The 14,136-nt window shown below is 51.2% G+C and overlaps 1 protein-coding gene across 1 annotated transcript; it reads right to left on the bottom strand.

Annotated features, from left to right (window-relative positions):
- Positions 2,160-10,072, bottom strand: HOXC13 (homeobox C13). Its single transcript, XM_003355421.3, has 2 exons — positions 9,258-10,072; positions 2,160-3,779 (listed from the first exon to the last, which is right to left on the bottom strand). Exons 1-2 carry the CDS (start codon positions 9,997-9,999, stop codon positions 3,523-3,525), a joined length of 999 nt encoding a protein of 332 aa, XP_003355469.1. The 5' UTR covers positions 10,000-10,072; the 3' UTR covers positions 2,160-3,522.

The raw sequence follows: 14,136 nt of genomic DNA, 5'->3' as shown, positions 1-14,136 counted from the left end.
GAAAAAAAACATACTCTACACCTGAGATGAGTGCCAGGTGACAACATTGCTACACATGCACATACACAAGCAGTAAATGATCTCCATAGGTCAGAGGCTCTACACACACACACACACACACACACACACACACACACACACACACACCCCTTTACAGGAATACAGGAATGTCTCACAGAGTTCCCCAATGAGAATGCCAACTCTTGGAGAAAGGAAAGATAAGGAACCAACACAATCAGGGAAAGAATCATACTTTGTCCAAGAATTGTCCCCCCCAAACACACACTCACACAGGCTTGTCCCCCTAAACACACACTCACCTGGGAGTTTCCATTCTCACGCTTGCTTACTTTTATGGGAGAGGCAGCTCCAAAATTGATCCAGGCATGAGAATCCTCTGAAATCCATCCAGGTATATTTTAATTCTGAGCACGAGGAACATCTTAAACTCCCTGGCACACCAGGGCTCACAGGGACTCAGAGGGACTGCAGCGCTTGCCCCAGTCACTGGTGTCCCAGTGCAACCCCAATGAGTCTGTACAAGCTTTCTTCTCTTTTCCACAGTTCCCTTCTGGGGCCTTAGGGGGGGCTCCTCTGGGTGGGGGTGGGAAAACTCCCACTCATTTGACTCCCTGTGGGCTTGGGGGTGGATATGGAAGGATGCCTCAAAGAACTCTAGAATTCTTTCCCCACTGAGTCGCCAACTTCCACTGTGTCTCCAGCTGTGTCATAGGCTACTCCACGTACCCTCAAGTCAAGAGGAGTAGGGGTCCCTATCAAGGGAGGCCTGGGGCTCTTATCTACTCAGTTCCTTTTTCTGACCAAACACACACATTTAATTTTCAGTTCTTTTCATCTCAGGGGAGGCCCTGACTTAAGAGAGAAGTTGGGGTGATGGTGAGTGGGGAGAGGGAGGGGAATTGGAATTAAGAATAAGTTTTAATTCCTGGGAGATTCATCTAGTCCTTCCTAAATCTGTACCACCCAGCGTGTGATTCTTTGGTAGTTAACCCAGAGATGAAATGGAGTAGAACAGGACTCGTCCACATCAGTAGCAGAGCCTCAGCAGAGGGTGAAGTCCTCAGGCTCTTTGTCCCTCAGATTCTGTGTGTGTGTGTGTGTGTGTGTGTGTGTGTGGTACGTTGCATGTGTGCGTTGTGTTGCACACAACCCCCAAACATTTCTTTAAACAAAATTTTAGGAACCTTGCATCAGGCAAAGGGAGAGTGGAGAACTCTGATTTCCAGTCCAGTGCCTCCAGTCTTTCTGTGTCTCAGGAGAGGAAAAATATTATATATAAATAAAAATTGCTGCAGTAAAGATTTAATCTGAGATAACATTGTTTTAGGCTATATTGCTTTTTAAAAGTCTCTTAACCTGACAATTTAACGACCTCATTAACTCTGCCAGATAGGAAGATAGGCACAGGCAGATGCGACAGGGAAAACAAATTAGTGGCAGAATCTACAGGGCTCCTGATTACTGGTGTTCCCAAGAATGCTGGAGAATAGAGGTGAGCTTGGCTTAGAATACTGGGGGCTCACGGGGTCCTAGCAGCCCCACGTCTTGCACGGGTTGGTGGGGAAAGAAAAGAAGGCAATTTGAGAATGTGGAGTGGTCCCCCAGAAGGGCAGGTTGTGGGGACCCCTTCCTAGTTCCAGTTCTGAAATGCCTGGAGGGATTTAGGACCCTCTGGAAGCAGTAAGGCCCCCCGGAGTCGAAGGTTAGCGCCTCACTGCTGCTGCAGCCGCCACCGCCACCACCATCACCACTGCATCCAGCTCCCAGTAGGCACTCTGCTTCCTCAGCACCAGATCTGAGCCCTGACTGTGAACTGAAATGAACTCACTCATCTGCTCCTGGGCCTTTTCAGTCGATGGTTACATCCTTCTTTCCCCAACATACACTCATCTATTTTGGGCATCAGGATGGGAAAAAGTTTTCTCCTGTCTAGAGAGTATCAACAATCAGAATAACTCACTGAAAAAACTTAAGTGGAGCAAAACATGAGTTTGGGATCTATGCAGCTGGCGGGGGGGAATGCTTCTCCTCTTCCCTGACCCATTCTGGCTGAGTCCGGGTGACAGAACCTGCCCTGAAGAGCCAGTGGATAGAAGGAGTTTCAGAAGGAATCAGAACAAAAAAATCAAGGCAAAAAAAAAAAAAGAATTTTATTTTAAAAACAGGTCTGTGGGGTGTTGTTTTTTTTTTTCCTTTTTGCATTCAGTACATTGTCATTCAGACATCACAATACTATATACAGATACACAATATTTTTAAAAAAGCCTATTTCTGATGACTTTCAAAAGAACACTGATTTGTAATGCGCCAGCAGGAAAGGAGAAGGTGACCCCGACTCCCCAGCACCAAGTTGGCCTTTGAGCAGGGAAATGCTGGGCAGCATCTACATTAGCTGGTTACTTGGGAGCCAGTTATTTTGGCCTCCTGGAGGAAAACTGCTTTCCTCTGGACAATGAGTAAAAGTGAAAGTGTGAGGCCTTCTCAGCTGCTGCCTGGATGGAGAAGCGGCTGGAGAGGGAATCTGCTGGGGGACCCGCTCTCCATCCCCTTGGAAGAGAAGCTCATCCTTTCCCTAGGAAAAACAAAAAAACAAAACAAAACAAAACAAAACCACTCCGCTTCTGTGCCTGGCCTGATCCTCAGCCTCACTATAGAGAGAGAAAGAGAGAAGACGTATTTAGCAGCGTGGTGGGAGTTTCTGTCTTCCCGGGATTTCCGCGTGTTGACTGAGAAGCAGAACCAACTGCTGGAGGAGGCCAACGCTGGCTCCAGAGAAACTCAGTCCCTTGGTTGAGAGAGGGGGCAGGGGTAGGTAGCTCCTTGGCCAGTTCCAGCTTTTGTTGAAACGGAGAGGAAAGAAAGAAAACCTAAGCGCTGTCCGGTCTGTACTCCAATCACGATGCCAGATCCCTAATACTTATCATTCATATTAATGTGTCTTTTAAAATATGCACAGAAAATCTTAACTGGGAAATCTTGCCTAACTAAGGAGTGCCAGGGACAGGGAGCAGAGGAGGGACTGGGAGGAAAGTAGGAGCTCTCCAGGTCCTGCACCTGGCCGCACCCTCAGAAGGGTCGTGTACCTGCCTGTGTAAAGGATGAGGCAAGAATGGGGTCCTTCAGCGTTCCCCAACTCTGCTTTGGCTGGAATCAGGCTCTTCGCTGCCACTGGGCTGTCTGGCAAGGCAGGTGGGTGTGGAGGGGGTTGAGGGTCAGAGGGAGAGGAGGCCACCGCCTGCCTCCCGCAGTCCACCCGGACCCACCTCCAAAGCAGTGGAGGACGGCAGGTCCCATGTGCACAGGGGTGGTGGGGGGTTGAGGATGGGGGTGGGGAATAGAGGGCGACAGAGCGCACCCTCTGGTATTCTCAGCCTCCCGGAGCAGTTCCTCTTTCTGGTTAACATTAAATATTTGTCTGCACCCGAGGAGCGTCCTTCGGTGGGTTTGGATATGTTACAAATCGGCGACATAAATAGACGGGGCGGGCGGCCCAGGGGGGAGTCAGGTCGAGTGGAGATGAGGCGCTTTCGATTTGCTGACCACCTTCTTCTCTTTGACCCGCCGGTTCTGGAACCAAATGGTGACCTGGCGCTCCGAGAGGTTCGTGGTGGCCGAGATGCGCCGGCGCTTCTCTTTGGTGATGAACTTGCTGGCCGCATACTCCTTCTCTAGCTCCTTCAGCTGCACCTTGGTGTAGGGCACGCGTTTCTTGCGCCCGCGCCGGTAGCTGTTCACCTCGGGCTGTAGGGGGACCACGTCTGCGGGAAGAGACAGAAGGCGAGAGGTAGGAAGTGAGTCGCGCAAGGCGGGACCCAGGACCGGCGACGAGGGGCCGTGAGGCTGCGCGGCTGCAGAGGCGCAAGGTTCTAGCAGGGACTCAAAGCGAGAGCGTGGACGGTCCCCAAATCCTTTGCACCCCTGTTATTAGCAAGGCCACGGCTAAGGTGAGGACGCTGGGGTATTGCTTCTGATGCAAATTTTAAAAGTCAGCAAATTATATATGAATGCAATGTTTAAATAAATATATATATATATATACACAAAAAAACCCTCCCATGATGAAAATATCAAAATTTTAAATAAATATTTAAAATACATTCCATTTTTCCTTTGGCCTCAGCCTCCAATGTGGCTCTGCACAGCACTCCTTATTAGACTCCTCATTCCCTTAGAGGGGTCCCTCCAAATTCCACCTCGGTTTGCCAGCCTGCAAGATTGCAGGTATTCAGGACAATCTCTCCTTCCTGCAGTTAGATCATCTGAGCATCGGTCAGTTTATACTCTGCTCCATTATCAGAGGAAGCTGTTCTTTGGTACCTTTGAGGGAGGGCAGGGCATGATGGGCAGAGAGACAGTTTCAATGAGCACAGACCACCAATGGGGGTGGGGGGGCCTCATGCCTTTCGTCACTGGCTCTACCCTAGAAGTCTGAGGCCAACAGCAACAGATAGAGAGAAGAAAAGTGTCTAGGGGGAGGCAGACTGCCTGGGAGCCGATCTCTAGGAGACCCATGTTATGAGTCACTTAACAACATCCAAAGTGGGAAGTCCTAGTCCTGAGAGGTAGGGCATCAGGTCCCTAGAAGTGTGCCCACCAAGAGAGCCCTGCTTGGGTTAAAACCAGCTGTTCACATAAGTCTTCTGTAAAAAGAAATCAGCGCCCCTCCGGAGCCCCCGCCATTGTCCACTCGCCAAAATAGCAAATTCTGCTCCGACTCCCAGTCCTCTTCGTTCCTCCGAGGCTGAAGGAAACTGACTCCATCTCACGCAGGAATCCTAATCCTAAACTCTAAATATCTTGTCATCCCACTACGAGTTCAATTTCTTTATGCTCTCAGAATATCACAGGATCTAAAGGCAGTGTGTCTCATATCCCCCCTTCCACGTCACCCTCCATGTCAATTAAAAGGGTCATAACAACACTTGTAAGGGGAAGCGGGGAACTAGGGAGAGTATCTGCATTAACTCACTCCATTTTTTAAATGTAATTGACTTCTTCGTGCAGAAGCCCGTGAGGAGCACTGACTACCTGGAGTTTCCCCTTTATTCTCACTGCCCTTCGGAAATGCAGGCACAGCCTAGAATGTCTTTGTTCACAAAGCTCTTCCGGAAATGCTTGTTCGCACCCCACCCCACCTTGATGGGACACCTTGCCTTATACCCTTTCTTTTGGGGGGCTGCTCTCTCCCAGGGACCCTCGTCTATGCAGGATGGGGAGAGGAGGGGTCACCATCAAATGCAGGGGAAAATAAAATGCACAGAAAAAAATAAGAGAGGGGGGAGGGTTCCAGTGGTCTGATTTGGCGCTCTTCATTTTCTCAGAAGAATTGTTGGCCTTGTCACTTTGCTCTGCCTGTGTAGGGATAGGCCAAGTTTTGTTTAGTTTTTAAAATCGGAAAAACAAAACCACTTCCCTTTAGCAGAACAGATCCTGGAGGTTAAAAAGGATTTTTTTGTATAAGATCATTGTTTTCAAAGTCTCTCAGTTCCCAAGTGTGTTTTTATTTTTACAGATCTAGCTGTGGTGCGAGACACTGATGATTCTGGAACAAGAGTAAAACCGAGAAGGTAAGTAATGATACCATGAGGCTTTTTGTTTTAATCCTCAAAACTTTTTTTTTCAGTGTTATTTTATAAAACCCCATTTTACAAACTAAGGAATCTGAGGCGGAGGGTGGGTAAAATAAGTCCCAGAGCCAGATTTTAAACCTAGATTTTCTGGCTCAGCATAATGACACAGTAAAGTTCTAAAATGGAAACAGACCACCTGGTACAATTTAGCTTTAAAATACCTCCTTTTCTCTGGAAAGCAAATGGGATAAAAGTAGGTTTGGGTTCCTGAATGAACCAGATTATTCTCCCTGGGTTTTGTGGGTGTTTTTTTTTTTTTTTTTTTTCCCCAACGTCACTTTTTGGAAATGCTTACAATTACCTACCCAATTTTGGGTCTCCTAAACCTCAACTATGAATTTCCAATGAGGTTTAATGAACCAACTCTAAAAAAGCAGTTTCAAAAACCAGGTAACTGGTCTAAGTTGGTTATTTTTCTCTACCGGATGCCAAGGGTTGATGTGGCCAAGGATTTCGTGGATCAGACCAAACTGCTGGTTGTCATGGCCTCCTGGGGATAGACCTTCAAGGAAGCCCCTTTTCCTTGTCTGCTTTCTTGTCTGAAAGTGGGATCTACAGATGTGGAAATATCTGGAAGCTTAGGCCCATGCTGCCCAAAGTAAGCAGGCGACTAGGTGATTAATTTGACAATCAACCTTTCCTAAATCTCCCCTCAGAGCGCTAGAGTGCGCACGCGCGCACCCCCCCCCCATTTCATACCTGGGAACAGTAATAGGCGCTTTTGAGGAACAAGTAAAAATCAGATCAATGCTCAGCCACAGCTGTCTCTTGGGGTCCTGTGTACAGGTTCCTACTGGCCACTCGCTCTTGACCACTGACTCCTGCACCAGGGCTCTGGGCTCTGAGGGGGACTTTGTTTATCTAGAAATCCTTGCTGCTCTTCTCAACCAAAATCCAAAGGCTTGTCAGTGGAGACTTCCAGCGTGGCCCAAAGAGCCCATTATTTCCTTCTCTCTATGGCACTCTCCCCAGATCCTGTCTCTGTCTCTCCCTGTCTCCCCTCACCACCCCTGCCCCTTCTACCTGATTCTCTCTTGGAATTTTTGTCTCTCTGTGTCAAAATTAAAAAAAAAAAAATCTACACTCACTACAGGAAGGAAAAAAAAAAAAAAAAGCAGTGAAGCAAGGGTCTGTATAATTGCGTGAAGGAAGAAGCCACAACTCATCTTGGCCATAATTATCTGGATCTTTCTGAACAATTGCCTTCATCTCCTGCACCAGCCCAGACTGCCACAGAGGAGGTTTCTCAGAGCCAGAGGCGCTGAAGAGAGACAGTAGTGTTTATGCCTAGATGCTGCCGAACAAACCACAATTGCATAGACAGAGTTATCTGGAAATCTCACTACTTCTAAAAGATCTCTGTGTGGGTAGAAAGATGGAGGGTGTCTGAAGATAATTTCTTTCTCATCTGCCTTTTGCCTGGACCTCTGCACTCACTGAGATACACTGGCCCAGATTCTGTTTCCACACAGGGAGTATGTGAGCACACAGCTGCTGAGACACACTGGGTTTTATATCCATTTCCATGCAGTAATTTGCAAGTGTATTAAATCTCAGTTGGGCTGTGTTTTTTTTTTTTTTTAATTTCAAAGATATTTTTCTCTAGGAGGCTGTGACCAAGAAGTATTTATTTTTAGCAAGTTTTCTTTCTGGGAATCCATTAATTTTGTTCAAAGGTATTTCTGAGCGAGCATCTCTTCAATCCCTCACTCCCACCCTGCTCCCCGCACATACATGGGGACACCAGAGCAGGTCCCTCTTGTCCCCTCTTCAGGACAAACCCACTGCCCATGGCTCTATACCTGCCCACGGTGGGCCTGGTGGGCATCTGCTCTTCTGCCCTTCAGCCCCTTAGTGTAGCCTGCTGACTGCGGGCTACTGGGCTACTAATGCTCCAGGAATTCCCGCTGGACCCCCATCCTAAGGTGCTTCCCGTTTGGGTCAGATGAGGAACTAAAGGACCATATCTCCACAGGACATTGTTGTTTATCTACATATGATTCTCCTGTCTTTTAAAGAAGTATTATTATATGTTTCATGTTAGGTAGGCAACAGAAATCATATTAACATCAAATTATTATAATCAATGCAGAGGAGGTAATGCATGATACCATGTACTAAAATTCAATCATCCATCTTCTGGCAGCCAGAAATGGGTCATCTAGTGTGGGTTCCACCTTGGTAGTCGGTTGCATTATCGTAAGTAATTTTATAACAATTACAAGAATGTTATTTGCTATACTTCTGAACATCATTTGGTATTTTTTTAATAATTAAATTTACCCTCTACCCTTGTCCCAATCCCAGATGCAGAGGAATTTTAGACCCACCCTTAGGAGAGCTTCAGGGTCTATATTTCCCAGTGAAAATGTCTCTAGGTCCACTTGTAGAGCTGGGGGCCCTCTGGGCAGTATGGGGAGACATATAAGGCTGTTCATGCCCCTAGGACCCCGTAGGCATCAGAATGGAGCCAGTCAGCCCTCTCTCACTGAGTTCCACTTAGAGCTGAAGCGGACTCAAGCTCTAGATTAGCTAGACCCTGAATCTTGCTTTCCCAACACAGGGCTGAATCCAAAGCTCCTGATGTGGTTTTGAGAAACCTGGAACTGATCTCTTTCCCTGGGAAGTGGTGGGGTTCCCCTCGGGTACAGAGGCACAGAGACAGCCTCAATTGGAAAGAGAACAGAATACCCATGAATACCAGCCCTCTACCCATATACAAGACAGAAGGGTCTTCAGCCTGGGCCTGGACCTCAGATCCCTCCAAAACAGACCTTCCTTCCCCCAACCTCTTAGCCTCACTCCTCTCTTTCTGTCTCAGGCACGGGTAACTCTCCTTGTCCCCCACATTTGGTGAGGGGGTTGGCACTACGAGTACCCACAGGATTGGAGCTCAGGAAGGCAAAGAATTTTATATCCCAGGAGAGAGATGCTAATTCCCTTCTCTTCACACCCTATCCAGAGATTTTTAGCCCTCCTGCTCTTTTAACAATCAGGAAATTCATGGCCGAATTCTTAAAATAAAACAAGAAAATAAAAAAGATAACATCTTATATTTCTGTGGATTCCAGTAAATTAGACCCCAACTTAAAAAAAAACAAAAAAACAAAAACCGTCCACTGTCTGAAGGATCTTGGAAATTCAGGTAGATAATGTTTGGGGGTTGTCATTTTTTCCCCAGTTATTTGGGGGGGGCTGAGCGTTCTGTCCCTTTGGTTTTGGGTTCCAAGGCACCCGAGGCCCACTCCACCCCCATTCCTGGCCGGAAGCGGACTTAGGGGGGCCAAGCGCCGCGCGTGAGCCTGGAGCCCGCTGGGGGAGGAGGAGGCGAGCTCCCGACTGGAGCGGAGCCGGCGGCCCGGCGCTCGGGCGCCTGTGATTGCTTCACTCTCCGCCCGGCAGCTCCAGGGAACGTGTCGGAGCAGATTTCTTCCCCGGCGCATTCCTCAGCGCAGCTCGCCCGGCCGGCTCCTTCGGCAGCCCAGCAGAGCCGGCGCGCCGGGGCCAGACGGCGGGGGTGGCTGGGGCGCGGAGCCCCGGGGCAGGCGGGGCGGGGAGGGATCCCTGGCGGCGGCGGCGGCAACGGCGCTCAAGCCCCTTCCTTACCTGGGAAGGGAGACTTCCAGAGGTGGGCGGACTGCGACTGCTCCTTGGAGCAGTACACCTGACTGTCCCAGCCGTTGGAGAGAGCCCAGTGCTGATACCCTTCGACGGGGATGAGCGCGTCGTGACGCGGCTCCGGGTGCCCGCTGATCCCAGGCACCACCGACACGTCCAGGTAGCCAGGCATCGCCTGGTAGGAGCTTGCGAAGCTGGGATAGAAGGCGAACTCCTTGGCCCTGGAGGACAGGTCGTCACCGGGCAGGGCGCCCGACGGCTCGGGGTACTTATCGCCCGGGTGGTAGGCGCAAGGTTTTTGCTGCAGGTTCACGTTGTGCGACAGGCGGCAGCCGTAGTAGCTGCCACCGAACGGGTAGCCGTAGCCCAGGGTGGCGCTGGACGAGGTGGGGGGCGCCGGCGGCGGGGCGCACTGGCGCGCCGCCTCCGGGGCCGGGATGTCCGTGTAGACTGCGCCCTGAGGGGCGCCCAGGGGAGCCGGCGGGCGGCCCAGCACCGGGTGCGGAAGTAGGTCGCGGCAGTGGCTGGCTGGGCAGCTGCTGCCCAGCCCGTCCATGCTCGGGGCTTTGCCGGGGCTCGCTCCGCTGCAGCCGCCCCCCGCTCCGCCCGCGCCGCCGCCTCCCCCGCCGCCGCCGCCGCCGCCGCCGCTGCCACTCTCCGCCGCGCTGTCCTCATAGACGTACATAAGGCTCTCCGGCCAGCGCGGATGCAGCAGCAGCGAAGTCGTCATGACATGATCTGCTCGAGCTTTTTAAAAACTCCACTTGCCAGAGGCTGCGAGCTAGGGAGACACCTCGCTCCCTTTTCCCCTCCCCCATCCCTCCTCCCTTCCCTCTCCACCCCTCCCCTCCTCCCTCCCTCTCCACCCCTCCCTTCCTTCTCCACCCCTCCCCTCCCTCTCCACCCCTCCCCTCCTCCCTCCCTCTCCACCCCTCCCCTTCTCCTCCTCCCGGAGCTTCCACCTCGCTCCCCACACACCCTCCACGCATGCGGGGACACTTCATTAAGAAATCACCGGCTCCATCCCGCCTCCCCTCCGCTACCCTCTCGCGCCCGAGTGACGCGGCATGCACACGTGATGCCCCGGGTGGATCTCCTGGGGTTCCCACCCCCCAGAGGTGGGGCGGGGTGAAAGGGAAGAAGTCTTTGTTGATTGGCTCTCAGGAGGGGCAAAGAGGAGGGAGCTGGGAGATTTAAAGGGACAGGGCAACGCCCCCGGCAGGCCCGGGGGAGGGTGAGTAAGGAGGGGGAGGCTGGATTTGGCCGACGCAAAGGGGTCTGGAGCAACCTGGACAGTTACTGGGCGCCTCCCCCAAGGCTTAGGAGGCGGTTGAGGCAGACCAATTCCTACCCAAAAAGATCGCTGTGACTGGATTGAGGCTTGGCGCTAAGGGTGGGGGAGACACCATCAGTTTTTTTTTTCTTAAAAAAAAAAAAAAAAAACTAGAAAGCAGGCGGAAGCGCACAAGCAGTGCATGCGGAGCCCTGGCTCTGGCCTTGGCTGACTCCCAGGAAGCTCTGGCTGGAAAGAACCCGACACCGAGCAGCGAGACTTTGATGCCGGGATTGTGTTTCCATTTCGACTTTCAGCCACTTTCCCCAAAGCCCCAATCGCCTGAGAGGGACACTCTTGTAGGCTCCGTGACTGCAGGTCTTCTTTCAGCGGAGCAGAGAGGGCAAAGAGAGAGGCCCCAAGCACAAACACAAACATCACCGCTCGGAGAGCAGGATGCTCTCAATGAAAAAATGAGATAGAATAAAGGAGAGAAATGGGGGCAATAGCATGGAATGGTATTTCAATATACAATTAAACGCCTCGGAGGAAGGTTTTTCAAAGAAGTGGGAGGGGGGCTCGAGGATTCAGTCCAAGAAAGCCAAAGACCAAGAGCTCGATGAGACCAAGATGAGACCAAGAGCTCGAGCTCTCAGATCCCGGTACAAAAGGAAATGTGGGATGAAGGAGAGTTCGCAGCACTATCCGTTTGGAGAGATATTACCCAGGCGCTACCCTGGGAGACTCCAGGAGGCCCTACCCCAGCCCCACAGATCTGCCTCCGTCCTCGGCCGCCTGGGCTGAGCCTGGTCAGTGGCAGAGTCAGGAACAACCGCTGTTCCCAGCAGCTGGATAACCCTAGCTTTAGCTCCCATGGCATTCTTGGGATCACTTCCTTTTAATGTGAAGTGTTGTGATGCTTTGAAATTACCTGTTATTTCAAAGAAAAAAAAATTAACACCAACTTACTGATTTTCTAAAAAGCTCCACTCTTCTCTCCTCCCCATCTCCGGATTTGCCTGGCTTCCTGTGCTCAATTTGGTGCCTCAGTGGAGGCACCCCTTTCTAGGGAGCATCTCTGGAACTGAGCCAAGTTCTCTCTCAGCACAGGGCCTCCCTGAGGAGAAGAGGGTAGAAAGAGAAAGAGAAAAAAGAGGGGAGAGGGGCTGCAGCATCTCACTCTTTCCTGCCTCTACCACAGATCTTAAATGCTGTGCTCCTGTCCAGACAGCTCACAGGCCGTGGCCAGGCAGTAGCCCCAGGTTTAGCCGAACCCACTGGATTTTTCCAACTCAAGAGCAAATGGCTAGGTCTGTGTGGAGATCTGGCCCACAGGCCACCTCCCTTCTTGCCGCCACCATAGAGGGAAGGTGGTACTTGACAACGGAGAGTGCCCTGGCTGGCGTGGGTGAGTTAGGGTAATCCTTATCTGTATGATCTTCATTTGGAAGGGTCACCTCAGAGATCCAGAAAGCAGGCTTCAGGCTGGGCTGGAAGTAGGAGAAAAAATACATCGGGAAGGTTGGAAACAAGCCGTAAACCAGCAAGCTTGAGTGTGTGTGGAAGGCAATGACGGTGGAGAGAAAAGAGATGAGCCAAGGTGGAAGTGGGTCTTTCTGGGAACCAGCTCTGGGCTAGGAAACTGGCTTCTGTGCCTCCGGAGTCCCAAGGTCAAGGTAAAAGGAGGAAAGCAAACATGGCCTGGCTAGGCTAGACTGGGTCTTGTGACCTTGGCCCCAAGTCAGCCTGTGTGCAGCCTGGCTGGTGGGGGTAGGTGGGTGGTGAGGTCTGCTTTTTTTTTTTTTTTTTTTTTCTTCCAGCTGCAGGTGTAGGGATGGTGCGGAGGCCCCAGCTTCCTCTCCTGTAAAGTGCGTGATGAGGGTACAAGTGGAGAACCCACACAGGGATGTGTGGGGTAGCGGGGGGAAAAACAAAGGGCCTGAAATGGCCACCCCATTCCTGAGGCTCCTCCCGGGGTCGGGGAATGGTCTAGCCCAACACCAAATGCGTCTTCAGGAGCCAGAACCCAAAGTCACAGCCGCCCGGCCTTTGGGAGGAGGGGGCAGAACAGCAGAAAGGCTCTGGATACAGGAGACCCAGCAATAAATAAAATTAATAGCATGTTCTTTTCCAGGTTTATATAAGGGCATTAACTATTCTTACTGCAATGAGATATAGATTTAATTAACCCAGCAATTTTACAATTCCATTTATTAGGGCCGCTATGCGGCCAAAATTTAGCGATGAGAGGAAAAAGAGGGAAAAGTTTCCTTCCTCAAGAAGACCAGCAGAAGAAGATGTAGGTTCCTCCAGAGACTTGAGAGAGTAGCAAGACTGGTGGGGAAAGTTCAGGGCGTTGAAAGCCTTGGAGAAGCATCCGCGGACTCTTTTTCTGGGCTCCCCAAGACCTTCTGTGTCTGAAACGACCGGCTCCAGGACTGGGGCACGCCCGGAGCCGGAGCCGGGGGGAGAGGCGGCGAGGCGAGAGCCTGCGGGCGGCAGCTCAACGTAGAGCCTTGTTGGTTAATTAACTTGAAGCCTGGGGTCGCTTCTCTCTCCTCCCCCGAAAAAAAAAAAAAAAAAAGTGGATCTCGCTGAGACACAAATAAAAGCAAATGAAACACTCCAGGAGAATCTACACTCCTGGAAACGTAGTAATTACATCTCCGAGGCGATGAGACGATCCTGCCCCAGAAAGCCGGGCGCTGAAACCCTGGGCTTCAGACGCTCACTCCTCGCCACTCGGCCACACCTCGGCTCGCCGCCGGGGGCTTGGCGGATGGGGCGATGGAACTGGAAGACAGAGCTAGTTGAGAGGAAATCAAGAGAAATGAATAGGAATGCGACCCTGTGGTGTCTAGCTGTGCTGCTGGTGTCGAGGCAAGGACGGAACAAGTCATCACACCAAAGAAAAATGGAAAAAGGCCCCTCCAGCCTGGTGGAGAAGCCCTTGGCTCCCCTCTGCTCTTTTCTCCGAAGGAAACGTTTGTGATGGCGAGGCCTCCGAAGCCCCTCTGCCCCCAGCTTCCTCTACTGGACTGAATTCCCAGCTAGGTTCTGTTACGAAATTGTTTTTTTCAAAAGCTCCAACATATAAAGGAGATATTCAGTGTGGCTTCTCGCTGGAAGTGGGCAAGTGCGTGTTTGCACCTTGTATGTGCACGCGTCTGGCCTGTGGGCTTGGGACCGTGGGCAGGCTCCATGCACTGTTCCACTTGTCCCTGTGGACACGGCCCAAATATATTCCTGAAGATGCCTAAGCCCTCTCCGAAACCCTCTCACTGCAAATAAAGATCTCTGCTGGTCTGTTTATTTCTCTGGATACACAATTTATACGCTCATCCTGCTCTCTGCTTAGATAGCCCCCAGGAAAATAACCAGGAAAATGAAAAGGCAGATGCCTGTGTCTTTCTAAAGTTGAGGGGTAGAATTTCTGGCCCCGTGTGGTAGAGACCAAGTCTGAGGGGTAAGTTAGCAGAATTTGCTGCAGGAGCTGCAAGCTTGCCACGCACACATGAAGGCTGGGTAGAGCTTGAATACCAGGCAAGGAAGAAGGGTGAGAAGGATGAGGTTGGTGTGCCCCTTATTCAGTGT

Source organism: Sus scrofa, chromosome 5 (assembly GCF_000003025.6).
Source record: "Sus scrofa isolate TJ Tabasco breed Duroc chromosome 5, Sscrofa11.1, whole genome shotgun sequence".
In the NCBI taxonomy this organism is placed as follows: domain Eukaryota; kingdom Metazoa; phylum Chordata; class Mammalia; order Artiodactyla; family Suidae; genus Sus; species Sus scrofa.
This window is presented reverse-complemented; position numbering and strand designations above follow the sequence as displayed.